The sequence below is a fragment of the Anarhichas minor genome, unplaced genomic scaffold, assembly GCF_050575085.1.
Source record: "Anarhichas minor isolate MPS153535 unplaced genomic scaffold, ASM5057508v1 ptg000024l, whole genome shotgun sequence".
NCBI classification, from domain to species: domain Eukaryota; kingdom Metazoa; phylum Chordata; class Actinopteri; order Perciformes; family Anarhichadidae; genus Anarhichas; species Anarhichas minor.
In genome coordinates this window covers 11,831,857-11,858,049 of record NW_027466470.1, presented here as the reverse complement: position 1 = coordinate 11,858,049, position 26,193 = coordinate 11,831,857, and the positions used below count along the sequence as shown (strand labels likewise).

The 26,193-nt window shown below is 43.3% G+C and overlaps 1 protein-coding gene across 1 annotated transcript; it reads right to left on the bottom strand.

The window, feature by feature from the left end:
- Nucleotides 1-3,477: 3,477 nt before the first annotated feature.
- Nucleotides 3,478-26,093, bottom strand: hs2st1a (heparan sulfate 2-O-sulfotransferase 1a). Its single transcript, XM_076098264.1, has 8 exons — nt 25,881-26,093; nt 25,582-25,755; nt 9,233-9,486; nt 8,980-9,065; nt 8,588-8,726; nt 8,389-8,486; nt 6,848-7,005; nt 3,478-4,976 (listed from the first exon to the last, which is right to left on the bottom strand). Exons 2-8 carry the CDS (start codon nt 25,703-25,705, stop codon nt 4,753-4,755), a joined length of 1,083 nt encoding a protein of 360 aa, XP_075954379.1. The 5' UTR covers nt 25,706-25,755; nt 25,881-26,093; the 3' UTR covers nt 3,478-4,752.
- Nucleotides 26,094-26,193: the final 100 nt, after the last annotated feature.

Here is a 26,193-nt window from a genome sequence, read left to right as displayed (position 1 = left end):
ATGGTAAAATTAATGTGCAGACAAAGAACATCCTTTACTAAAGATGGAGAATACTAACTTCTTAGATGTTTGATTTCATCAGTGGTGGACAAAGTAGGCCTTGTGAGAATATCACTGAAAAATGCTTAATTATTAGTGAAAGTGCTTTAGTAAGAACAGTATCAAAAGTAAAAGTACCTCATGCTGAATGGCTTTGGTCTCTCAATATGAGTACATAAAAGTATTTCCAAAATGCTATAAATATTACATTATTATTTTCTTTTAAACATTAACATTTAGGCAGTATCATTATAGTTGGTGAAGGTGACGATAACTTCAACTGTTAACTGTCTATTCTATAGCAATGCGTCCTATTTCATGAATATGAAATCAATATAAAATCTTAATTTGCAAAGTAACAACGAATGATAACTGCCAGGTAGGCCTATCTGTAATGGGGTAAAAAAAAAAGTATAATATTTCCCTCTGAAATGTATTGAAGTAGAAGTATAAAGTGCCATAAAATAGAAGTGCTGCACTCAAATAAAGTATAGGTGCCTCAAAATACTTCTCTTGAGTAAGCTGCAGAAGACTGCACCATTTACTATTGATAATTCAAATCAAAAGGAGCATGCAGATGCTGTACAAACTTGCTAACAACCAGAGCTGCAGTGCAAACAAAAGCTGCTTTATGAAATACTGCAAGAGTCACAGTTTGCTTTTGAGTCGCCGAGCCAGATAGATGAGAATGAAATGATCCTATGAAAAAAAAAAACACAGGACAAACGCTGAACTCTTCTCCACTGGGGCCGGAGCATGACATGTCACACCTCAGTGAGAAGACTTACTGCTGCGTTACATAACCCTCAGGGACACAGTCGTCACAGGCCATATGTCTCAGAGACTGGGCACTCTCTGTGTTATGGGGTGGTGTCTCAAATATTTATTGGCGGGGAAAACAATGCCGGCTCCACACTCATTGAGCATTGTCCACTCAATAAAAAATGGCAGAGGCCTTGTTGGGCAGACGGATGAATTATGTGCTCCGGTTGAAATCCCTCCACGGTGACACTCTGCAGAGGCTGACTGAGGACAGGTGCTTCAGACGGGACGTGATGGTTTTGTCTTTTATGTATGGATCGATATGGTCCGTCAGCAAAATCCACAACCTACACTTACCCAATGGGTGCAGTGTTTGGTGAGGGACGAAAGAATGGATAAGATATGGTGTATCTGTACCATTGGGTCAATTAATACCAGCCTTTATCAGAAAGACACATGTCTGTGTTGTTCAGCCTTTCTCCAGCTGTTTTTACAGTTGAATGAACACTATTATCTGTGGGTTGTTACTCAATAAACATAATAATTATTGCAATAATTAATTGGATGGTGACTTAAGTTTCATTGGGCAGGTATGGTGTTGTCCACAAGGTTGTAAAATCTCAGAGAAATCCTAATGCATAAAGGATGCCTCTGTGTCTGGGGCCCATGTTGTCCCTGTTTTCTGGTGTTACAGCAAATGCTGTGACACAGCAGATTCTGTGACCTGATAATGAATTTCAGCCATGTCTTGCAACCGCACATTTTCATTATACCATATCGCATTCTATATTTTTTTTACATGTGTTAGCAAATAAATATACTATACAGTATATAGTAGCAATATAATATATACTGTGGTAATAAAGCTGAAAAACACCAACTGGGGACATTTGTTGCCTATTGCCCTCTCTTGGTTTTTTTGTAGGCTCTCCACCGTACTGTTTGCTATCTAATAAAGGCTAAACTGACAGAGATATTCTCAAATGTTTCAATTTCAAGACATATAAAAATACTCTTTGAATACTAGTTTAAAAAGTTGCATTTTGGACCATGACTGACTTCCAGTCGTGACGATGCCACAAAATCATTAAGTAGCTTCCACATGTTAACCCCCCCCCAGCAGATTAAAGTGAAAAGCTTTCTAGTGTCAGATTCTGCACACACATCATTCTGCAGGTCAAACATACAGGTGAGGGGACAAAAGGTTTTTGAGTGTTGGGCCACATCTGCCAAAAATGTGTGGAGTAGTTGAATATGACTAATTCTAAATCCTGACATCCCCACACACATATGATTTTAGTGTTTTTTTTACATTGTATGAACTGGAAAATAATCAACAGACTAACTAAAATTCTTCACAGAAGATTTGGCATTTGGAGAAGATGTCATTTTTGATTGTTTACTGGTTCATAGCAGCCAAACAACTGAAACTATCGACCATAAATGACACAGTGGTAGCCACATATTGGATAAATAATCTCGTAGAGACTAAAAAGAAAACAAATAACACCTACAACAAGGTGTTTTAGATCCAGTTGTTTTCAGCAACACCTGCTTGTTACCGAGGGGGCACCCTCCATGTTTATCTGGGTCAGAGGGCCAAAACCAGGAAGCTGTAACTGGAAAACGATGTGAGATTAATGGGGATGAGTCAGAGGGCCAAAACCAGGAAGCTGTAACTGGAAAACGATGTGAGATTAATGGGGATGAGTCCAATAGTTGATGACTGTCCAGGGATTATCAGAGAGCAGGGGTGAGTAACACGGAGTGGCAGCACTGGGTCACATAAACACTTTCTCTGGCCTCTAGTGACTCCTCTCACTTCATGTTACAATGTCATTTCAGTGCTCTCACTTTATTTTTCAGCTGCAAGTATAGTGACTTCCACAATAATTGTTTTTTACATACATTCAGGTTGGCATGACAGCCGTCTGTGCTTTTATATTAAATTGTTTTAAAGTATAGTTAAGTTTTATGTCCCCCCCAACATATTTAACTCACTGCAATCACCATATCAAATACTGACAAAAGACTTGAGATGGAAAGGATGTTAAAATGGATAAACACACAGACACACACAGTCGGAGGCAGGAGCAGAAGCTGGCAGCTCTTTATCTCCCTCTGCAGGATACCAGCTCTGAAATAATCCAGCTTTAATTCTCACAGCAGCAGCGTTATCCGTCTTTACCACTCCCTGCTCTGTTGTACTTGATGATGATGCACCAATATTTATATTAAATCAAAGAACACACATGCATCTCTGGTAGTTTAAAAAAATTTAAAAAAATGTTCCGTGTATTTCGTTTGCCAATCAAAAGACGAAAACAGCCGTGTTGTTTTTATGTTCCATCGGACAAAACTGTAACACAAGGAGAGCTGGGAGTGTAGAAGGCACACGGAAACTGAGCGGCAAACTACAGTTTGTCCTCAGATAAACACGAGTACCTATTCTTAAGTATATCTAAATACTTCAGGAATCGTGATGTGGCCGTACATCCAGTAGAAAATATGTGCACGGCTCTTTCAGGTGAATTAGTTGAGGCGACAACATTGTGTCACTTTAAACTTTTAGTCAGCAATTTATAAAGGGTAGACAAGAACTTTAATCAGCCAATAAAAGGCCTTTAAAACCCCAATCTTCAAGAAACGAGAGATGACAACTACACAAGCAAAATGGAAAGTTATTACCAACCTAACATCTTTTATGTGGAGAACTGTGAAGAAAACAGCAAAGAATTAATGAAACAGTTCAACACTTTGGGGACATACAGAGTTGCTTTCTTGCCAATTAGGTAAGAAGATTGATACCACTCTGTAGGCAGACTTTAGGCTCACTAATTAACACATATACAAAAACTGATGTGAAAAAACAACAAGTTTGCAGTGTTATGGTGGTGTTATAAGAAAGTGACAGGCTAGCTAATCCCCCCGTTTACAGTCTTTATGCTAAGCTAACCTGCTGACGGCTGTTTTATCTAAGGGAATGACAAGAGAGTGGTAACAATCTCCTGATTAAACTCTTGACAAGAAAGCAAATGAAAGTATTTCCCAAAATCTTGGCATATTACAGACTATCTGGTTCTATAATGAAAAGAAAAGACAGAAAAATAAATGGAGACTAAAAAGTGAAATGAGTTGAAAGAACGAACTGTATAAATGGGTTAATCTTGTACTGTAGCAAATCTGCATGTGAATGAATCAGACTGGAAAAAGTAGTAAATATTTACAGCAGCAGCATCTTCACCATAGTGTTCATACACATTTCAATACCATCATGTCTGCCTTCATAGCCGCTGCGCAATTATGTCCAACAAAACACATCAAGTACAGTATAAAACATACGCACTTGTCCCAGTAAATAGTCCATGGTCACAGGATTTTTATTTCATAAAAACCTCAAAACTTCTCATTCAAGTCCAATAATACAGCACAGTAGTCAGTTTCTTACACTTAAAAACTCTTTAGGTTAGTAGTAGTGGTGGTGAGGCGTGGAGATGTGTCACCATGGAGCATGTCACCATAGGAAAGAGTTAAAATACAACCAAACACAACCAAACCGTACAGAGCCAATGAAAATGTTTAGTCTGGATCGGAGAACAGAGAAGCCGATCAGGAGGACAGGGGATCTCTGGAACACGTGCCGGCAGAGGTTCTCTGGCCCGACGACCTTTGACATGGAAGTGAAGGGGAATGGAGGCCCCGGGGGCTGCTGGGAACACAACCTGCCAACGAAACACAAGCTCCTTGTCCAGTTGGCTGGCACAGACGTGTGTATAAGGCAGCTGTCACCAGAGGCAGGTGGTCCTGCAGCTCCACGTTATGTTCTCAATCACAAGTACAAAGCAGCCACTCAGTCACCTGTTGTCTATTAGTCTCACCCTCCGTCTCTTTTTCCATCTCAGACTGCACTGAGCCTGTACAAAGTGTCCTCTTCTACGGACATGTGCCTCTTTAGTTTTTGGGGTAGATTTTCTCATAGAAGAAGTTTTGTGCCAGCAGGTAGAGCTCCCCGTCCTTTTCTCTGACAGCATGTGCCCTGACGAACTGGAACTGCTCCAGTGCAAACTCGTAGAATTCGTTCTCCATCTTCCAGATGGCCGACTGCTGCAGCTTGGCGATCGACTCCTTCGTGGGCGGCTTCTTCTCGCTGGTCTTCCTCAGGTGGGATTTCTTCCCTGTGATGAAAGAGGAGGATTAAAGGGGTCTGGGTGCATTAACACACACGGTCTATCATGTTAAAGGTTACTACAATTACATTTATTAAAAGTACTTTTTTTGGTGAAGGCTATGAAGTGTTTTTTTGTTACTGGATTTAAAAAAACAAACATGGGTACTATTGATAATAGGACTATCAGCATAACTGAACTTTGAGCCCTAAACAATAAATCATCCTAATTATATAGTTTCCTGATATTAACTACAGTATCAACAACATGTCATTGTTAGCCCACAAGAAACAAGAGTCTGACACGTAATGCAAAGTCTTTTCTGCTCATAACTGACATTGTGGTCATTACAAACAGTTTCTCAGGTTTAACGTCATATTTAATGTATAGCTTCATATTTAGCATAAGAAAGAGACTGCATGACTTCTGCACAGAGACTAAGTCTTCAAATTCATTAAATGAATCTAACTATAAAGCAAAGAATCTCCATGAACATCGATGAATGCGAGTTTACAGTTAATTACTATTGCTCTGCTGGTTTATGCATCGACTGTGGGATGTACGACCACATTGACAGATCAGAATGACAAAGCGCGTAAAACCAAATAAACACACAGTAGACATAAGCATACAACGCCTACAATCTGCATCAAATAAAGAAAGATAAAATGTTAGATAAATTATCGGTCACAACCCACAGAGAGTACAGTCAGAAAACCAAATACACAAATTCCCATTTCATTGACGATGATGTGAAGGTATCCTACGGGACGATTGAATACAACTCACGTCAATCAAATATTTGAGAGCCGTGTGTGGAGGCAATCCCGGCAAACACGAACTGAATCATAGATATGCTCTGAATAAGTAAGTATTAACCACCAAAAGTAAAACTATCAAATCCCGCATAGTAAGAGAGAGGCATTTTCAGCACAACGTAGCTAAATTTACTTAATGTTTGTTCAAGGCGCAGCTTACAATTCTAATTGATGCTGGATAGTTTAAAGAAAAATAATGCATCATATTTGAATTGTTATATTTTGTGAGTCAAATCTGAATCTGCAACGTAACCAGTAACATTTCTCTGTCAGGTAACTGTAGTACCCAGATGTTTTCCTCTGGACACAGTAAGAAGTATACAGTTGAGTTGCATATTTTCTAAGCGCTTTGGGAGCCTTTTGTTAGATATTTCAGGGTAGAATGAGTAAGAATAGTAACATAATTCAATATGTTTTATCGCTAAACATCATAATAATTCTATAGCTTTTAGGGGCAAGTTCAGTTGGGGGTCCCAGGCCCAGGTTGCCTAACTAACCCACCCAACGGTTAAGTCTGGTCCCATGAAGACCTGACTTGGGTCTGTGATGCAACTATGTCACGGCAGGTGAATTTCTCAGGACCCAAGGAAGTGGAGTGTTGAGTGAAAAGTTGTATGTGTGAGCTGCGAGAAAGCTTTGCTTGGCCTGTGGTGTTGCAGTTCTGAACCGGCACGTTTAAAAAAAACGGGCACTGCACAAGTACCTGATTAACTTGAGTACTTGGGTGTATCTGCTGCTAAAAATGATGAACATACTTGAGCCATAGTACATTTATATCAATGTCAGATTTAATTCTTCTGTGCTCTCCATTATTCATTCTGGCTGCACTCATAACTAATCTGTAACTACATCAGCGGGAGGCATGAGTGCATATTGATCACAATTCAGTTCTCAGATGAGCAATTCAGACTGCTAATACGCAACCACAGCACACAGACACTTTTAGCATTGCAATGTGAGGGAGCCATTAGGTAGCTTTTCAATATATTATAAAGTTAGTGAGGGAAACAAAAATGTGCAAGGGAAAAGCAAGGTTTCTAACTAATCAGCAGATGTTGGCACCTGTTTTGTACAGCTCGGTGGCTCCTTTGAAGAAGCGTGGCAGCGCGGCCTCCAGCATCATGACAAAGTCCTCCAGCTCCTCTGTTAATCCAACCAGCAAGTATTCATTCACCAGGTTGTATTTCGCCTGCTCCAGAGCCCACTGGCTGCCCACGTTCCTGCACAGATTATGTTCATTGCATGTGGTTAGTTTTCTTGGTATTGTGCTAAACTAGTGGCAGTTCTGCTGCATGCTAAATGATCACAACATATGCAAAGGACAGAAAATGGACAGAAATTGTGGGGGAGCAAGAGAGCAAGCGGAAAGGTACAAAGACAGTGACAGGAAAATGAGACGTGAACAGAATCCAGAGAGGGTTGAGACAACAGGAGGTGAGAGGCAGGAAGGATGGAAAGTCAGTGGCAGGTTTTTGTAATGGTCAGGAAATGTAATAATAGGGAAGGAAGTAGATTGTTTAAACCTATAAAGTAACTTTTTGGCAAAGCCTCGTTAAACTCGGTATTAGAAGACCGGCAGCGACTTCACCTTCTATTCTTCAGTATTTATTTAATGTTTCCAATATGCTCTCCGCTGCTTTAATATGCTGCTAGTGCGCCACAGTGAACTCAATCATAGCAAAATCCTGCGAGCGGCGGATCTTCTTTGCGGCATTATTTCAGGATCTCTGTGTGAAAGGTGCTTCAGACACCTACAGCGAGTTACCTGCTTCAGGAGGGTAGAGTGTTACAAGATGGAGGGCAGAGTCAAGGAGAGATTAAACGATGGAAAGTGAGGGCAGAGGAGAAGAGAGATTGATACAGATCATCAGAGAGATAACAAATCAAGGCTGAGATAGCTTTCAGAGACCTTGAGGAGATGAGTGATGGAAAGGGACTATGAGGTTTAATGTTGTGCATTATTAACCAAAACTGATACAGCATTCCTCCTGAACTATCTGAACTGCCTCAGGTGAGAATAAGGATAAGATTCTCGATAGTCTGTTTTTTTGTCAAATCCAACTGAAAAGACCAAAACCAACAAGGAGTCTGTCTCGCTCTAACCTTTCTGTGGCACATAAACCCCAAAGACAAGAATTACAAACATAAGACTTTACCATTAAAAACTACAAAAAGGCTAAACAGCTGGCCGCTGTAGTTTTTAACGTAAACGAAACAGAAGTAAACATTGTATTTGTTGGGGACTTATGGATTTATACCACCGAACACATTTGGTGCTCTAGTTAGTGATGAATGCACCAGAATGGTGGACGTATTTTAACAATGTGTTTTTAGTTTTGGGACAATAGGCCCCATTGGCACAGAGGAATACGATACAACAGGCTTACACATAACAACACGTAGGATCAATTCCTTGTTGATTTAATTATTTTTATGGAATTTGTTGACAATAATAAAAATATAGATTATCACCAGCCTTACGAACAGTCAAACAGACGAAAGATAACTTAAGCTGAATCAAGTTTTGTTTCTATCGTTTCAAATATCCGATCATAATTCGGACTCAGTGTTGTCTGAACACTGAGAGGTGTTTGAACACTTACCAGCACTCAGAGTAGTGACCACAGAAAAAGGGAATCTGGAGCCAGAGCTTCTCAGGAGCACAGTCTGAGCCGCCGGCTGATACACATTCATCAAACGTCTGAAACACAAACACAATGCATGAGCAGTTTTGATGAAAACACTAATTTGTCAAATTTAATTTCATTCTGACTTTTAATGAGACAATTTTTGAATTTCAACCTTCTTGTCTCCTTGTTTCCTGCGTCTCAAACCGGGCCGGTAGTCATCCCCGAAACGCAGGAAGTAATAATAGGACACCAGCCTTTCAATGGGGTCCCGGATCACGTTTATGTAGATGGGCTTCCTCTTCACCCCAAACCTGACAGAAATGACGGTGAATGGGTTGAGGCACTCAAACGTGAACTCAAAAGACAGACACAGATCTTCTTTTGTGGTTGAAACATGCTGAGCTCAGAGGATCAGCACTGTGCTACATTCAGATAACTACGCGACACTGTGTAAGAGAAAAGCTGTGAATGACCACCAGGTGGAGTCACCTGCACAAAGCCACAGCAGGGGGAACAAACCGTTTCTACAATGTTGCCATTATAAAGCAAGACAGGCGTATTTACTTGGTGAAGTCCAGGAAGGAGACGTGTCCGTGGTAGAAAGCCGGCTTCATTTCCCTCCACTCGGTCACATTCTTTACAAACCGCACCTGAACCAAATCATGATTGTTATTACAGTAACTGAAAAGTAGTTTTTTTTGTTTTTTTTGTACGCACAGTTTGTGTGTGACAATAATATAGAAACACCAAGAAACCAGGCCTCTACATTACAAACGAAAAGAGTGGATTCATGTCAAAGAAGCCGGTGAGCGCTGACCTGGTCCTGTATGGACATGACCGGGTTGTTCTTTGTGGTGTTGATGTGCAGCACATGATAGTGGTTCTTCCCGCACAGGTCGTAGGCGATGTTGGTGAAGGAGGTGCTGGCCGTCTTGGGCACGCGGTTGTAGATGATGACGATGTCGTCTTCGCCCTCGGACAGCGTCACGGCCGGCGAATCCCGCTCCCGCAGACCGTCCTGTGTGTGCCGCTGCTCGATCTCTCGCACCTCGTGTCTGGCGATGGCTCGTTCTGGAGGGGGCGACAGGAAGTTTGGAGACAGGCGAGTTCAACTTTAAATACTGCAGAATAAAATTTGTGGGCAAAAATGGCCTTCAGTGAGTTAATCATTATACAACAACAACCTGATCCAGGAGCGCTGCTCTGGAGCAGAACCTGACCTCTGACCTCTCTACGGAGCAGAATAACTCAGTAAAAAAACATCTCTTTCAAAAGTACCAGGAAGTATTGCATACTAAACACTGCATCGTCTAGACAGGCAGCAAGAAAAACTATTTGAGGAGTTTAAATGACAAAAACACAACCATCGCCAAGTCCCACACCCCCAGATCTTTGTTTATATATGGGTCAATGTTTAACAGGTGTTACGCTCAAATAGCACTCAGCTGATGCATATTTGACATCTCTGCTGCGGATGGAGAATTACATATAAACCTGATCCACTTAACAGGAGCTACCCCTCAAATATATTATTCTGTCCTTGTCAGACGTAACACTGCCGTGTGTGAGACTAAGCCGTAATTTAATTCGAACATTGTCTCTTGGAGAGCAGATCGCTAAAAAAAACTCCTTTCCTGCTTCACACCAAGGATCAAAAATAATGTCAAACAGGAAGATTTTTTAATCATTTTGTGAGCAGCCTATTTCACGCTGCGGTACCACCGCTTCTTGTTCGCTTATCAGATTCCACTTTAATGTCAGTCCACTACCTTAACTTTCACTCTCCTTATTTAACCTCGGAGTGAAGCGTCTGTGGGCTCCTGTTTTTAGATCAAATAAATGTACCGTCATACGGCCAAGTACATCTTTGTGTGTTTCACACAGACTCTGAATAGTGTGAATTGATTTCTCCAACCCAGTTTCCTCTTCCTCTGAGAATAGCATTGCGTAACGAGGGTGAAAGGGTGAAGAGCGAGAGGTTAGAGGCGGTAGTTAGACGGTAAGGGTACAGTTATTTGATAGCTAACTGGACGTTTACAGGACATCAATACGCCATAAATGAGGAGGGCGGAGGAATCTCAATCCCAACACTGCATGAAGCGTCAGAGAAGCCAGACATCAGTGCCTCGGTGTGAATAGATTCAACACAAAGAAGCCCGGGCCTTTGTTACCCTCGGGCTTTTCTTCGTCTGAATTCACCTCAGATTGACTGGTGTTGACAATGCCTCAGAGCGCTCTGCAGGAAAGATGGAGCAAGAAGAAGAAGGGTGCTTGTATGTGTGTGTGTGAGAGAGAGAGGAGGGAAGGCAGCACAACACTGGAGCACCTAATACCCGTGGGAGCACTCAATGGAGCCAGGGGGCTCCTAAAGCCGTGCCTAAAGCTTTGCCTGGCTGCTGAGACACTGTTACAGCCCGGACCGGCCGCCTTTCGAGGCCGGCATCTGGCACCGGCGGCCAATTAAGATGTCAACTGGGATTCTGCCGCCCTCTCCTTCATCTGTGCGAACACATTTGGGGAGTGCACACAACACTGTCACTGCCCTCCCTCTCTTACACCCTCCTGAGCAGCTGTTAATGTTCCACTCATCAGAGCTGGATCTGGTTACGGACGGAGCCGTGTCGCTTCGCAACTGCTGCTCCGGGCCGACGGCGTGGAGACGTGCCAGGGTGGCTGTAATGGCTGAAGGCTGTCAGCATGCAGAGGGACTGTAATGGACGCATTCATTCACGACCTCCTTCCAGAGCATGCATTAGCCAACAAAAACAGCAATAACAGTTGCTATGCTGGAACTTTATCGCTTGGGCTCAAATGTCCTTTTAGGATTATTTTTATGATGGTGTGCAGTGACGGGTGCCAGACAAAGACAGAGGCATTCGAAAGAATTGTGTCAGAGTGCAACCCGTGACAATGCAAGTCATAAAGATGACGTGCCTTTAGTCTGATGTGTAGTACCAGGTGTCTGTTCACAGTCTTAATCATCTCAATCAGCTTCTTACCATAAGTGACGGGGTCTTACAGCAACATTTTCTGCCAAGGTTTGAAGAAGAGCTGCGTTTATTTCACATGTAAGATTTCTGTATTTGTGTTCCCACAGAGTCCTGATGAAGCAGATTAGTTGAGTTTGTGTTTAAAATCTTAATAAACTTAAATATGTTTTCTTTTTTACTTTAAAGCTGCTCCAAATCATTATATATATATATATATATATATATATATATATATATATATATATATATATATATATATATATATATATATATATATATATATATATATATATATATATATATATATATATATATATATATATATATATATATATATATATATATATATATATATATATAACAATATACGGATGTTAATGTTTCTCCATATCAGCTGGGAGATATGGGTGATATGTCATTGTAGAGCTTGTTGCGGGTTACTGCAGGTTTAACTTTTGGTTGCTTGTTTTTAAATCATGGATTATGTTTTATTAGAATACTGAGGATTTCAGGGGCTTTAAATGGTAAAAAGCAAAACAAAGAAATAGAGTGCCTATACAGTGCTTTCTCACAAGTGGTTTGCCCAGGTTTAGAGATATGCGAGGTGAACGGAATTTTGTTTGACATTTTCACTGCTGTGAGAAAAAAAAATATCAACAGCAATGTGTTTCTCCAGAGATGGTGTCGCTGCTACTCTGGATAATCCACAGACCTCGCCGTCAACAGCAGAAATACTCGGCTGATTATCCAGAGTAACAGGGACATTGTTTATTAAACAGATCTGCTGAGTACTTATAGCATTTTATATGCATTGATTTAATTCTGTGAGCACCACAAATTTAATTCGATACAACTCCACGGTGCTGGCAGTATAGACTCAGAGCAAGATATCTCATAAACTAGATGGACAAATAAAGATTTTAAATCGAGTGACTTGACACTTTAAACTGTCGGCTATGTTCTTGACCAGATTTTGAACTACTGACATATTTTGGGCCAAACATGCATCATCATGTAAGCTGTCTTTTTTGCTTTGTTGTGGCATAAACATACAAATGTAAGCTTTTGTGTAGCTCAAGCTTGCCAGGACGGCTGGCAGCGTCTCAATTTTTTTTCTTGAGGAGGTGGGGGACAGTGGGAATAGACCGGGGGGGGGGGGCTACTGCGTCCCCAAACTACAACGTCCTCAACTATGCGAAGGGGCCCAGAAACCACTTGTTAAAGACATGGCGTTTTGTGGCAAATGTCCAACAACCAACAAGGAGGCGAAGCGGGCACGGGGAGGGCTTCTTAGGCTTTGTAGAAGACGCCCTATTCATTGCGAGACTGAATACACTTGGCACAGACCTCCATATCAGAGGGCGCCACACACACACACACACACACCAACTTAAGCTTAGCGCTCCCTTCTGAGGTCATTTAATTAGAGAACAAAAGCCTGAATTACTATGGCCACACAGCGGGCCTCCTTTCATTCCACATTTCCGTCAGTTTCCTTCCCTCAAGCCGTCTCCGTGCATTAAAAGCTAATTATGAACCGTGAAGCCAACACGGGTCTTAAACATTGTGACAACTACAAGCCTATTACTCAGAGTTTCATTCAAAGTGAGAGACAGGAGGAAGAGCTCAGGTAGTCCAACATATTTACTGAAGCAATTTCACGGCTGATTAGACGCAAGCATTTAAAAAAAAAAAAATAATCATTCATATTCGCCACCAGATCTGCAAAAATGTGACAGGCCGTCATGTATTATGGCCATGGCGTCAGATCTGATGGGATAATAAAAGTGTGGGGAGAGAAGATGATCCCCTTTCTCCAAGCAGCACATAAATCTATCATCGCTCCGATCCGCCAGTCGGAGCTCTCTCCCCGTGTCCGCTTCCCCCGAGAGGGTTAGCCCTCCGAACCGAAGCCTTGGGCTAGGTGGGTAATAGAGATTGGCTATCAGCGGCAGACTGAGGTGTACGGCTTGTATGGTTCTGCTCGGATGCCGCTCGATTGCAAAATCAATGAAGTATGACAGGGAGGAGATCTAGGTTGCTGCTGTATAAAAATGGAGTTAGTCTGCTGCTGCTGGTGCAGGTTCCCCTTCTTCCTGCTATATAGACTTGGAAGCAGGCTGCTGTTTTGTGGTGCCAGGTTTGTGTGTGTGTGTGGGGGGGGGGGGGGGGGGGGGGGCAGTTATGTCACCACTGCACCACTCTGGAACATTTGGATAAACCATGCACTTCCGAATTTCTAATTATTCTAATTCAGTCTTCGGATCCGTTTAGCAGAGAGTGGATTACCAGAGGACACGGGAATGAAGTCAGATGGGGAGATTGAGGCCTGATTTGACAGAGCAGAACCTGCCTCACCATCGGTTGTTTAAGCGAAGAAACTGTCGTGCCGCTTTTTCAACACTGCTGGCAGCTGCAGGGAGAACTGAAAAAAAAGGAGACGGATAAACGAGCGCTTTCATTAAGAGATTGTGAAGGTGTTTGGTACATTCTAGAACGCCTTCATAGCCGTCAAACAAGCTCAGCATGAAAGCGGGAACAAAGACATAAACAAACCACGCACACTGAGGCATGAAACTTCCTTTAAACTAGACACCAATACTTGTATGCCACATGCAGTATTTCACACATTTTCCACTTGTTTTATAAAGAAAGGCAAGACACACATTGGAGTTAACGTGCAATTGTTTGGGAGGGCTTTTTTTTTGAAAAAAGTTGAGGCATTCCCCCCCCCCCCCCTCATTGGTTTTGACACACAAGTATGACATTGACACTCCATGAAAGGTCTCATTCACTCTGCTGTGCCTGCACAGTTCAGCTGGGGGAAGAGAGGAGAGGTGGGAGGGTTGGGGGAGAAAAGAAAGGACCAGGTCTGAGTAACATGTAGACTGGAGAATGTGGGCCCAAACGGACACGAAGCACCTCTCTGAGCCGTGCGTCCGTGTCCTGTTGCCTCCGAGTTCCCATTAAATACAGTGCACATGGACGACTGTACATGGCAGCTTCATCATTTTATACACGGAGACCCAGCGACCCTGAAGATGGCCTCTTTATTTAAACTGGATTTTCAAATATGTGCCATGAAAACTATAGATCTAACTTTCTCCGTCCACGAAGTGATTCCAACACCTCAACTCAAGATATCTGCTGATACACACACAGCATTGATTCCATACCAGTGACTCTATCACTCGTTTTCCCACATTTAACACTGAGGTTAGCTAACTGGTAGCGTTAACATTTTACACTTGAGTTCAACGCCGCGTTGCAGCGGAGGTCAGAGGTTGCCTTTACGTGCAGCGTGTGTGTGTTCATAAGAACTGCGTGATACACAAAACGTGCAGTGACTTTCATCTCTGTTCATTGTAACATTAGCAGGGTCTTTTTTTTATTCAACTCTTGTCCCAAATTCGTCCGAAAATTTATTTTCTATTTTTTTTGGGCACCGGGACGACCTTAAGATCGAGCCCCGTTTGTGGCCCCTGGGAGTCCTCTTGGTAATCCAGCCATGTGAACAGTAAAAAATATCTTGTCAACAGAAAGATCTGGGGAGTATATTTCTGTTTTGTCCTCTAGATTTATCGCAAAAAAGGAGGAAAGTCTGATTTGGGAATGCTAGAAATCATGCTGAACAACGTATTAAAGTCAGACTGCAATATAAGCAACAGAAAGGCTCCACGTTTGAAATTCTAATCAACAGATGCACCCAGTGAAGTGAAGTAGTGAAATATGACGTCTGGCTACATTGCAGATTCTCGTAAATAACACGTTTCACAGTGACTTGACATTTCCTGTCCTGGACTTGGCACTGCTGCTTTGTGAGGCTGCATAAATACAAGCTGAAGAGTTTTTCATTGTTACGACTTTCACGGTAGTTCTGCTTTCACTAGACGGCACAGAGGAGAGCCGGAAAAAACGAGGCAAATACAACGGCAGGTGCAGGATGGAGGTGCTCCGTCCTCCGGAGAGACGCTGCTGCTGCTGCCGCCGGGCCCTCGAGTTCAACTCAGCCCACCCCATCCACGTGAAGGTCGTGTATCCGGTAAATGGAAATGGCTTCTTTTTTTTTCTCTCTCTCCCTGGCAAAGTAGCGTGTTGAAAACAAGAGTGTTTTTGTCAGAGAATGCCGACAAAGCATTCCTCATACATAGAGAAGAGACAAAACGTGGCCTTGTCAGCGCTGATATACAACACTGTGCAGACAGTTTAAAGTGGTTAAGTGGTTAGGGGTATAAATCTTGAGACCATAATTACTCCATTGAGTGTCATTGAGGAGGACGGTGGCAACACTAGAAACCTCAAAAACGCCCTGTTTTCTGGAGAACGGACTCTAAAAGTGCAGCAGCTGAGGATGGGGTGTTTTTTTGCTCTGGGGAGTTCATAAGCTACAGATTAAAAACAAGCTGTTCCGACTCAAACGCTAAATAAGCTCCAGCCACATGTGGCCCATTTCTAATACCTAGTCTGAATGCAAGCCATGTCTCTACAGTTATGATAACAATCTGGGATAGATGGAAACGATAATAGTCATGGTTCAACCTGCCACTTTCTCCCCTAATACGTCTTTTATGCGATCGAAGCCGGTAGTGCTGTCTGATGGGGGAGCCAATGTCTGGGAAAACAGAAAGAGTAAAGGGGGCCACGTTCTGTCTGCTTCATCAGAAACAGCCAGTCAGATGAGATTATGGAGCAATTTACACAGATGGCAGATCCCATCATTCCTCTGCCTTGTTAAGTGAAGGCGAGTCTGACAGATTGGGGAAGGGGGGGGGGATTGATTGTAGCAGATCTCATCTTGGCACAGCTTGTCAATGACTAAGCAGTGGGAATTAGCCAACATCTTCAGAGGCATTTGCACTTCAAAAGGAAGGAGAATAAAAAATATCTGGGTAACTTGTCAAGAGAAAAGAAACCAGCAGGAATGTCGCTGCTAAATGCTCATAGCCTCGCAAACCCTCTCTGTGAGCAGAGCGTAGAGTGGGAGAAACCTGCACAAATTACAGTAGCTGAACGCATATAGATTCACACTGAAATACAACTCTCTGTTGCCCTCATATCCTAATATAACAACAAACAATGTTTGCATAACGGTGCAGATCTGGTAAGATACAACCCAGATATCTGATGTTCCCTCTCCGTCTCTCTCGGCCCTGCAACAGATAATTAATAATGCATGTACGGGAGTCTGGGGAGAACTCCACACTCTATTAAGACAGAGCAGACGACAGCTATTCATAGTTTTAATGAATTCTGACATCACTGTGGAATTGTTTTGTATTGTTCCTCTGCGTGTTTGGTCACGAGGCTGTTAATACACATCACTTATTAAGGTGCAGCTAAAACCATCCTCTCAATTTTCTAAATGTTATTCCCTTCTGAAAGTCTGTTCACAGGACGTTCATGTGTGCAGTATTACTGCACGTGTGTCAACAGTTGTATCAAGCCGTTTGTGGCTCCAGCAGGAAGTGATGTCACTTGAGGCGGCATCGGTTGGGTCTGAAGACTACAAGTTTGATAATACATTTTAAAAAGCGGTGATCTCACCAGACCATTGTAGTCCGCTCCTGAGCCTAGCAGCTCAAAGCTACATTAGCCGCTACTAGCATAACACACCGGAATCTTTAACCAAACCGTCGCGCTCTAGTTGCATTCTGGGTAATGTAGGTGGCAGGCTATGGTAATGGAGGCTGTCCTGCCTGGGATTGGTGGAGCTTTTTTCCTTTTCTTTAAAAAATAAAAATACTATTGCATTAGCCTGTATTGCTACTTACAGTGTCGCCGGGGTTGTGGCCTTTCGTTGCACATTTGTTGCCATTTGGACCATGCGCTGTTCATTATTCAAAGTTTATTAATATTGAATGTTTCCAAATTGCACAACATTCGACAATAGTGTCCCCAGCATTACACCCACCAAGTGTGAAGTAGATCAGACGAGCTGTGAAGGACACACTTAAATAATCATGTATTTATATTCTGATATACAGTTTAGAATCTGTTATTATTCCAATAAAAACTACGTGTTAAAAGAACAGATTTTGGTGATGATATTAAACTTGATTAAACTATATTCAAGTCTTGGTCAGATAAAGACCAGTTTCATTAGGTCAACGTATGTGTATGTAAATATGAAGCATTCAGTCACTCACAATTGAATAAGCAAGCTATGAGAAAACATTAACATCCCAAAAGTAATTGGCAGACTAATCAATGATGAAAATAATTGTTAGTTACAACTCCTTATGAGTAAAGACGTTGATACAGAAACAATATTATGTTGTTCTCGAAGGTCTATAAAACTGCATTTATCAGTGACAAAGAGACAGCTTTTATAGTTCAATCAATCATGTCTGACCGATGCTCAATCTGTTTAATAGGGTCAGAATCAGCGGCAATACTAATCCCGTGTATTGGATTGGTGCGCCATTAATATCAGTGAGAGGCAGGACAGGACGGATGTGTGTGTTTGTAGCATTACTGAAAGGGTTTGAGAAAAAATATGAACACCACAGAAAAAGACGCAGACGCATAAATCTACTTATCCTCAGTCAGCAGGGGAAGGTCTTGATTGTACACGCTGAATATTCAGCAACCCAGATATTTCATTCGTTAAGCACACACACACACACACACACACACACACACACACACACACACACACACACACACACACACACACACACACACACACACACACACACACACACACACACACACACACACACACACACACACACACACACACACACACACACACACACACACACACACACACACACACTTGGATTTTGTCTAAATGAACTTCAAGTTGAATTTCAGGGCATTTGGCAATGCTGCTCACACCATTCAGAACAGTGAGGAGAGGGAAGGAGACGCATGCAAAGACAAGGAAGGAAGAAGACAAAAAAAAAAAGAAAGAAGGTGAGAGAAAAGGAGGCAGAGACGGGTAGAAAAGAGGTCGAGAAGTCGGACAAGGAGAGGAGGGGAAAGTGTCGGAGCATCACATTAACAGCTGATCCCTGAGGACGCCTGGTGTTACAAGATAAAGGGAGTCTAAAACCAACCGGAGCCAAGTTGAACCAGAGGCTGAGGAGGAAGAAGGCCAGCGCCGCTCGACCACCTTATTTCCTCCTTTTTATCCCTCCGTGCTCTGATGAAATTGGTTGTAAAAAGGCTGAAGGCGTGCTTTCTTCCCTCTCCCTTTTTGCAAGGGCTTATGAGCCACAAGCTGGGGCTTTAAATATTTCGGCGTCGCAATGAAAATTAAATCATTTCTTTCATTTCACCCCCTCCCCTCCCCTCCCTCCACACTTCCTCCTCCTTTGACAGCACTTTATTTCAGAAGCCTGTGGCGGATATTCTCCTTTCAGGTGCTCATCCAATGGGGTTAGTCAAACACAAGAGGGATTTGAATATCACAAAAGGAGACTCGGCACGCAAATAAAAGACGTTGTTTACAACTATTGATCCAGAAGGAGCTGGATGAGAGTACGGTCATTGTAAGTTATTATCATGAGAGGGGTTTATTAGCCGCTAGCCTGTTTCCTGTCAGAAGAGAAGTTTAATGGTGTCGCAGAGAGAAAGAAACTCTGCTTACTGAAGAAAAGAGAAAACTGACACCTGCCGTCACGTGTTTACAACCACAGGCTCCATTATCTGTCAAAAAACCCACGGGCTTTGATTAAGTACGGCGAGCTGTGAGCCCCAGAGAGTCTAAATTTGATCTTGTAGCTTTTATCATCATCAAAATAGTGTGGAGCATGAAAAACTGATTATTTCTGAGAGCACGTAGAAAGAAGACGTCACATCAGCACAGCACTCAGGATCCATGTTCTCTCTGAGCATCTCTGCAGGACTGTTTGCTGACACACGACTGATTTATCACTTCAACTAAACAATAACGTATCAGCCATCACTCAGAGCTCCACTCGTCCCCGCCTGTTCACTCAATATAATCTGACCTGCAGGGTTTTGGGGTCACATGATATTTGGAGGGCCACGTCTGACCAACAGTGACACAAGAAGACGGGAGGCTGCGAGGAGGAGAATGCGCGTCTGTGTGAAGAGTAGTGGAGGGAAGATATTGGGGAGAGGCCAGCTGAGTGGGGAGTGATGGGTGGTGTTGGAGCGGGGGCGTTCTTCTAGAACGGCCTCCAATTACACCCAGGGTGTGAAACCGTCCATAACACCCTGATTAGCCGTTCTGTCATCCTGCTACGGGAGCAAACGCCGGCTGGCTCCGGTTGCTGCTGTGAGCGCCACTTTGCAGGGGAAGACATTCCCCGTCAGCGGCCATAAATCCTCGGCCCCCCAATCAAAGCGTGCTCCTAACAATTCAGCGTCGGCCCAGTGTGACCATTAGCGCCGAGCCTCCCTTCCTCCCACAACAGATCCGTCCCCGACACCTACGCCCATCCCCGCTGTGGGCTACCCTCCATTAGCCGCTCAAATGGCACGTCTCAGAGAGTGACTGAGCAGCCAGGTCCAGGCGATAGACGCTACCGGCTGCCGATGGTAGCAGATGCCAACGTGCGGAGGGAAAGCAAGTGACTCATGCACTCTTTATACCTCTCAAGGCAGCTAAAAACAGAGATGTGGGGTGTCGGGGAGAGTTCAAAGGGAAGCCGAGTGCCTTGTCCACAGAAAGAACAACGAGAGGAAGAAGAAGATTACACATTTAGGATGTGGAGGTTTGCACCTGGAGCTGTAGAGAAGACACGGGGCTCAGTCTAGATGAGTGCTACCGATGGGTCGCCTGTTGGATCAAGAGGAAGCAACCATTTGGTGTTGCAGCGCTTTGAGTGAGTCACAGAGAGCGGTTGACACACACTTGACCAATGTGCAGGAGTGAAAGGAGTCAGGTCGACGCTTGGATCATCTTTAAAGTAAATTCGCGAACACAAGTGCAGCTCAAGGGGCGTATCGGTGACAGGATGAACGATGTGCAGCAGCAGGGCAGCTCAAACGGTATAAAGTCGTCCAATCAAAGTCCTTGCAGTGTGCGCACGAGGACGGACTAGCGATGCCCGACCGACGTCCCTTCAAGAGCAAATTCCTGACCGGGTCGCTCAGAGGCCGAGCGTGAGGGCAGCCTCGAGGCATTGAGAGCCTGGCACCACAAATCAAAGTCAAATCCAAACCCAAGCCCGGGAGCGACAGGCTGCGCTGACAAATGAATGCTTAAAAATCTTGCGTCAGCTCTGCAAACACTTGGACAATGAAGTGCATGCATCTCTTTCCTTCCTGCTCTCTCGTTTTCCCTCAGCTCGTCACAGAGCCGCTTGTGTCTGGAACTAAATATCACCACGCAACAGATGGAAATTGAATTAATTTAATCAGGCTGAATAACGGCCAGCGGATAAAAAGGCGATGATGCTGAGGGGGGGTGGGGGGGTCTCTGAATACATCTGTCTGCTGGGTGACACACAGCCCCCAAGCGACCTGCGGGGCACAGAGGTGAAGAGGTTGTTTGCTACAGTTACAAAGGTGGTTTTATTAACAACATTTCTATTTATGCAGCTCCCAACATACCAGCAATTAACCTGCTGCCTATGGCTACAGGTTTTGTTATCAAAAGATTTTTGAGCATCAAAGAAAAGCTGGGATATCTTCAATAAAAACAAGGGTTTTCTTCTCGTTTATGAATAAATAAGTTCAGCATGGCTTGAATCTATAAAAGCAGGTAGCGGGGACAGATGTTACACAAATAATGACGCACTCAACTGTGTAATGAACATGCTTTCAGCCAAAAAAACACAGGAATCATAAAAAAAAAAGTCAAACCCACTACTGAAAGTGACTGCGTTGGTATCAAAATGTTACCCACAATACATCACTCTGTCATTTTGTGTTATCATTTTATCAGATTTACTCAGTTTATTGTGAAGGGATGTGACGTCTAATCTAACAGTCTTGAGTTCAAGTGTCAGCTTTGCACTTAAGAAACAATCGGTGCTAAATGAATGATGCAGATGTCCACACGATCCCAACAACTCACATACTTTTAAGTATGTAGTAAAGTCCCTCTGGTTCGGCCTTTCGGGTGCTGGTTAAAAAAAAAGACAGACTGATCAAATTGTCTCAACTGGTTGAGAAGATCTAATCACAGTGGAATCCCATTCAGGCATCAGTCTCCTGTTTGACGTCAGTGAATCTTTACGCAGGAATGTCAAGTCTCAGACTTGACATAAAGCTTTATAGTAGCGTGAAAGTTTTCAAGGTGAGCGGCTAAAATTGCCTGAACTGAGAGGAGGGCGTTCATGGCAACCCTGACAGGGAAAGTGGCCCTGAGTCCCCGTCCATTGCTCTTTATTAAAGAACCTTTATTATTCCATCCATCCCCTGCACAGTCATTCTGCGTTACCGCTGACCCGGCCGGCAGCAGTGCCGGTGAGCAGCCGGAGAGAAATACCGTCAGAATAATGGATTAGGCGCACAGCAGGACGCACAGCTGCATCGTGGCATGATTGTAATGCAGGAGACTTCTCTGGGACACAGTGAGCAGACGATTAGTTTGGAAGCAAATCACAGCTTGTCTGCCCTGCGGGGGAGGGGGGAGGGGTGTAATGGGGGAAATTATTCAACCTGTGTGTCAGGCAATAGGATCCCACACTGTGAGGAGAGAGCGCCGGTCATTCCAACCCGCATGAAGTTAATTGTGAACACGAGAAAACATGAAGGCGACTTAAAAGAGCTTCTTCCGTGCGAGAATCATTCATGGAGGTTTTGATTTTGGTTGTTATTGTTGCACAGACGGACCTGCAGCAGGCGTACCTGGTGACGTGACCGGCCCTGTGGCGGTCTGTCATCATGTGAAAGCCTCGGTCACAACTATTTGGCTATGCAGCACATAATTCAGAGCTCCAGCACACAGACGTCTGCTCAGTATAGTCATCCATCAGCGCGCTTTCTGCCAAGTCAACAGATTCTCGTGGTGGTGGGCAGTCGGGGGGAAAGGCCTCTCAGGTTGTGTTTCAGCATTGGGAGTGTGTGTGTGTATGTGTGTGTGTGTGTACAGCCCTGGAGAATCTGGGTTTTCACTGTGTGTAAAGTATAGCCCTTTACGGCAGCAGTAATCCATACAGCAAGCCAATACAGCCATCTATACCCCCACCAGGACACGTGATTGTTCCAACATGTGAAAACTCAAGTGGGATACTTTATTCAATTAAGATGACTCTAAACTATTTTATTCACAATCTAGCCTGGAAACCGGTCCGTCTACTCGCCTAAGGCCCAGGAAAACAAACATGGAATAGAAAGAAAAGCAGTAAATATCCACATTTGAGAAGCTCAAAGAAGTGCATTGTTGTAGTTTTTGCTTGAAAAATTACTTAAACATTACTTGATTATCAAAAGTGTTTTCTCCCAATCAAGTAACCGTATGTTATCCCAGTAAAAGTGGCACAACATTAACTATTAAGACCCTAACCACTGCTGAAATGTGATAAGATGATTAATTCACCAATGAACCTGATAATTGATTTCTCAGTCAAATAATTTATCTAGCATAAACTTTTAGGGCTGAAAAGATTAGTCAATTCATTGATTAATCTGTAATCATTTTGATCCTCAACATTGTCTGTTTTATAACTATCAATATAATCACGCCTGCAACTTATTTTTATTTCCATTGATGGTCCACAAACCATCAGAAAATTGTGAAAATTGCCATTACAACATCACATTACATTACAGTCATTTAGCAGACGCTTTTATCCAAAGCGACTTACAATTCAGAGTCTATCACATTTCGACACCGTAGGCACAACTACAGGAGCAATTTTGGGGTTAAGTGTCTTGCTCAAGGACACATCGACATGCGACTAGCGGAGTCGGGGTTCGAACCGCCAACCCTCTGATTGAAAGACGGCCCTGCTATCCACTTAGCCACAATCGCCCATTACAATGTCCTAAAAGTTGAGGTAGCGTCATGTTTTCTTCGACAGACATTCAACGGTTATCACTATTATTTAACAGAAGAAAACTCAGCAAGTTCTCACATTTGAGACGGTGGACTTAAGCAATGAAATCAATCATTACATTAGTTGCTATCATTGACTTAAATTCTGTATATTTTGGTTTTAAACAACTGGTCAGAAAAAGAAAACTACAGTATTTGAAGACGTCGCAAACAGCTTGAGGACAACTCGGACTCCATTTATCAATATGTTCGAACGCAGTCATGATTCACAAACACAGATGTTTTGACTTATTTTGGCCAATTAGACCTCTCCTCATGATTGTGTGCGTCTGTACAGACTGTGATTTACTGACAGCTCCCGGACTCTGCTGTTAGTTTTGTTGCATCTTCATCACTCAAATGTCCGGTGACCTCATATTTAGTAGCTTTGATACACCAAACGTCACCCGAGCGCAGGTGCCTGTCGCAATTATTACATTACGATTGTTTGAGGTAGCCACGACCATTCTGCATAATCGTTATATTCCACAATCAGGGGAATTTATAACCAATGTTTTCAACAGAAAGGGTATTAGGTGTGTTTCCATCAGCTCGGTTGAGTCAAATAAACTGTCTACCTCAGCCAAAGGTTATAATGCAGGAAGAGAAAAACATGCAAACAAAGAGCTGCTGGACAGGTTCTTCTGGTTCAGCTCACGTGTGTTGCTTACAAAGCAAGATGGTGACAGAGGTGCCGATAAGGCGTCTCTTGATTTATAGCAGAGAAGTTTTGCTGGAGTTGTCACTTCCAATCCCCTTTTCTAACTACTAAATTTCATTATTAACGCCTGTGCTTTTCCTACTGAGGCAACTCAAAATGTCTTCATTTTAATAAAAGGCCTACAGTTCAAATGTAACAGGCCTTTTTCACTGATCATAGCACAGGTTTTACCAATAAAATGAACGATTTCTCTGTTCCATTAAGTGTCTCAGTAAGACATTTGAATGAACCAGCATGCGCAATAAAAGGACCCTGGAAGTGCCTCACCTAAATGGAATTCACTGCAGCCATTTTTAATGTTATTGATTACACCTGTGCTTTTCCTGCTGCTATAACGTGTCAAAATGTCTGCCGTGAAAATGGTCCGTTAGCTGCATCTGCTCAGTGCCAGGCTCCCACTCTCATCCAACGATACAAGAGGTGGTGTTTGAACCCCTGAGGTAGCCTAGCTGCACCCTCAGACCGTCTGCACCACTCTCCTGTTCCTTAAAAAAAGAAATCCCCACAGTGGAGGCATCGGAGAGATAATCCTGCAATGTCCCAGATCTTTATTGGGAGTGAGCCCCTGATGGGAGCTCACAATGAGATTTGAACGCAGTGCCGGCCACGCTTGAAGCACAGGAGAGAGTTTGGTAAAAGGACAGGAGAGGATTTAAAGCAGGGTGGCGTCCCCATGTATGCAAAAATATCATTCAAACTTAGTTGGAGCAAATAGAGGTTTCCTGCAGTATACTGTGTATTTGTCACTGCCCATCACACCTTTTAGGCTGACTCCAGAACCACCAGCTGCAATATAGCATGTCCCATACTTCCTAATTAACTGTTGGTTTCTTATCTCAAAAATGTATCAATTTATGACAGAAAATGTATCTGCAACTCATTTGAAAATCTGTTAATTGATTGCGTTATTTTTCAAGCAGAAATGACAAACATGCTCCAGGTGCAGCTTCTCAGATGGATTAATTTGCTGCTCGTCTTTGTCTTTTTTCTTTTTCTATCATCAGGGAAAAACCTCTGGTTGTACAAAACAAACACGTCATCAATTTCCAAACCGGAAGATTGATCACGTCCAGAATTGCCAGATTAACCAATAACGTCAATAACTTCTAGCTGCAGCTCTAAAGTATACAAACACTCACTATCACGGGGCAACAGGCTGCAGAAAGCAGCACCTCCTCAATCTCACACTGCATTGCACAGATGGATGAGATGTTCTATCTGTAGGCATTCAAATACTACACATACTCGGAATAGCCACGCGAAAGATCAGCAGGACAGCTCCCAGATCACTAAACATGTCATGACTGTGTGCCATTGTCTGATGAGGTGGTGGGTGAGGTGCTGCACACTGACCCAAAATGCACAACAATGGTGATGCACATATCTATCTATCAGTGACCAAAGACAGCAAAGACAGACACCTCCCACCCAGCCTGCGGTGTTCCTGGAGTGTTGTGAAGGGATGGGATCGGGCTGCAGAGCCCTTTAAAACTTACCGAGCTTCCCCTTGGACTCCTCCAGCTTCTGGATCTGGTTCTCCAGGAAGAACATGGCCACTGTGAACGCCAGCAGCGCCAAAAGCTGCAACTTGGGCGGCATCATGACTCTGAGCAGCCCCATCAAATCATCCAGAGAGCTATTTGGTCAATCCATGCTCAGAGAAGGAGACACTGAAAACACACACACACACAGCGACGACGGTGATTACAAAGCGGCTGAGTGTGTGAGCATGGCCCTCTCTCCCTCTGTGTGCGTGTGTGTGGATATCTCGGCAGTGTTCAAATCCTGTGGTTACCTCAAAGGCGATGTGTGTTCATGCTCGGCTTGGTTATTACATCAAATCAATTCCCAAAAGAGGGGCCCCAGAGATTTATCCAGAGTGCGTAATAGTCCCTCCGGTTCGTAGGAGCGGTGGTACCAGCCGCTGTCTTCTGCGTCCCCCATGTAGCGCTGCGCTGTCCCATCCAGTGTGTGTCCACCACGGACACTCTGTTACCACCGCTCAGGCCATTGGATGTATCAACAGTCCGCCACACGGATGAGGATTTCTATTCGTTGACTATCTCTATCTGTTCAAACCGGATTGGACAATTTTCAAAAAACGGACC

Excerpts from the sequence above, each read along its gene's own strand:
- hs2st1a (XM_076098264.1), bottom strand. The coding sequence starts at position 25,705 with ATGGGGCTGCTCAGAGTCATGATGCCGCCCAAGTTGCAGCTTTTGGCG. Across the intron at positions 9,487-25,581 it reads GGAGTCCAAGGGGAAGCTCG|AACGAGCCATCGCCAGACAC; the intron begins GTAAGTTTTAAA and ends CGCCCCCTCCAG. Across the intron at positions 8,727-8,979 it reads TCCTTCCTGGACTTCACCAA|GTTTGGGGTGAAGAGGAAGC; the intron begins GTAAATACGCCT and ends CATTTCTGTCAG.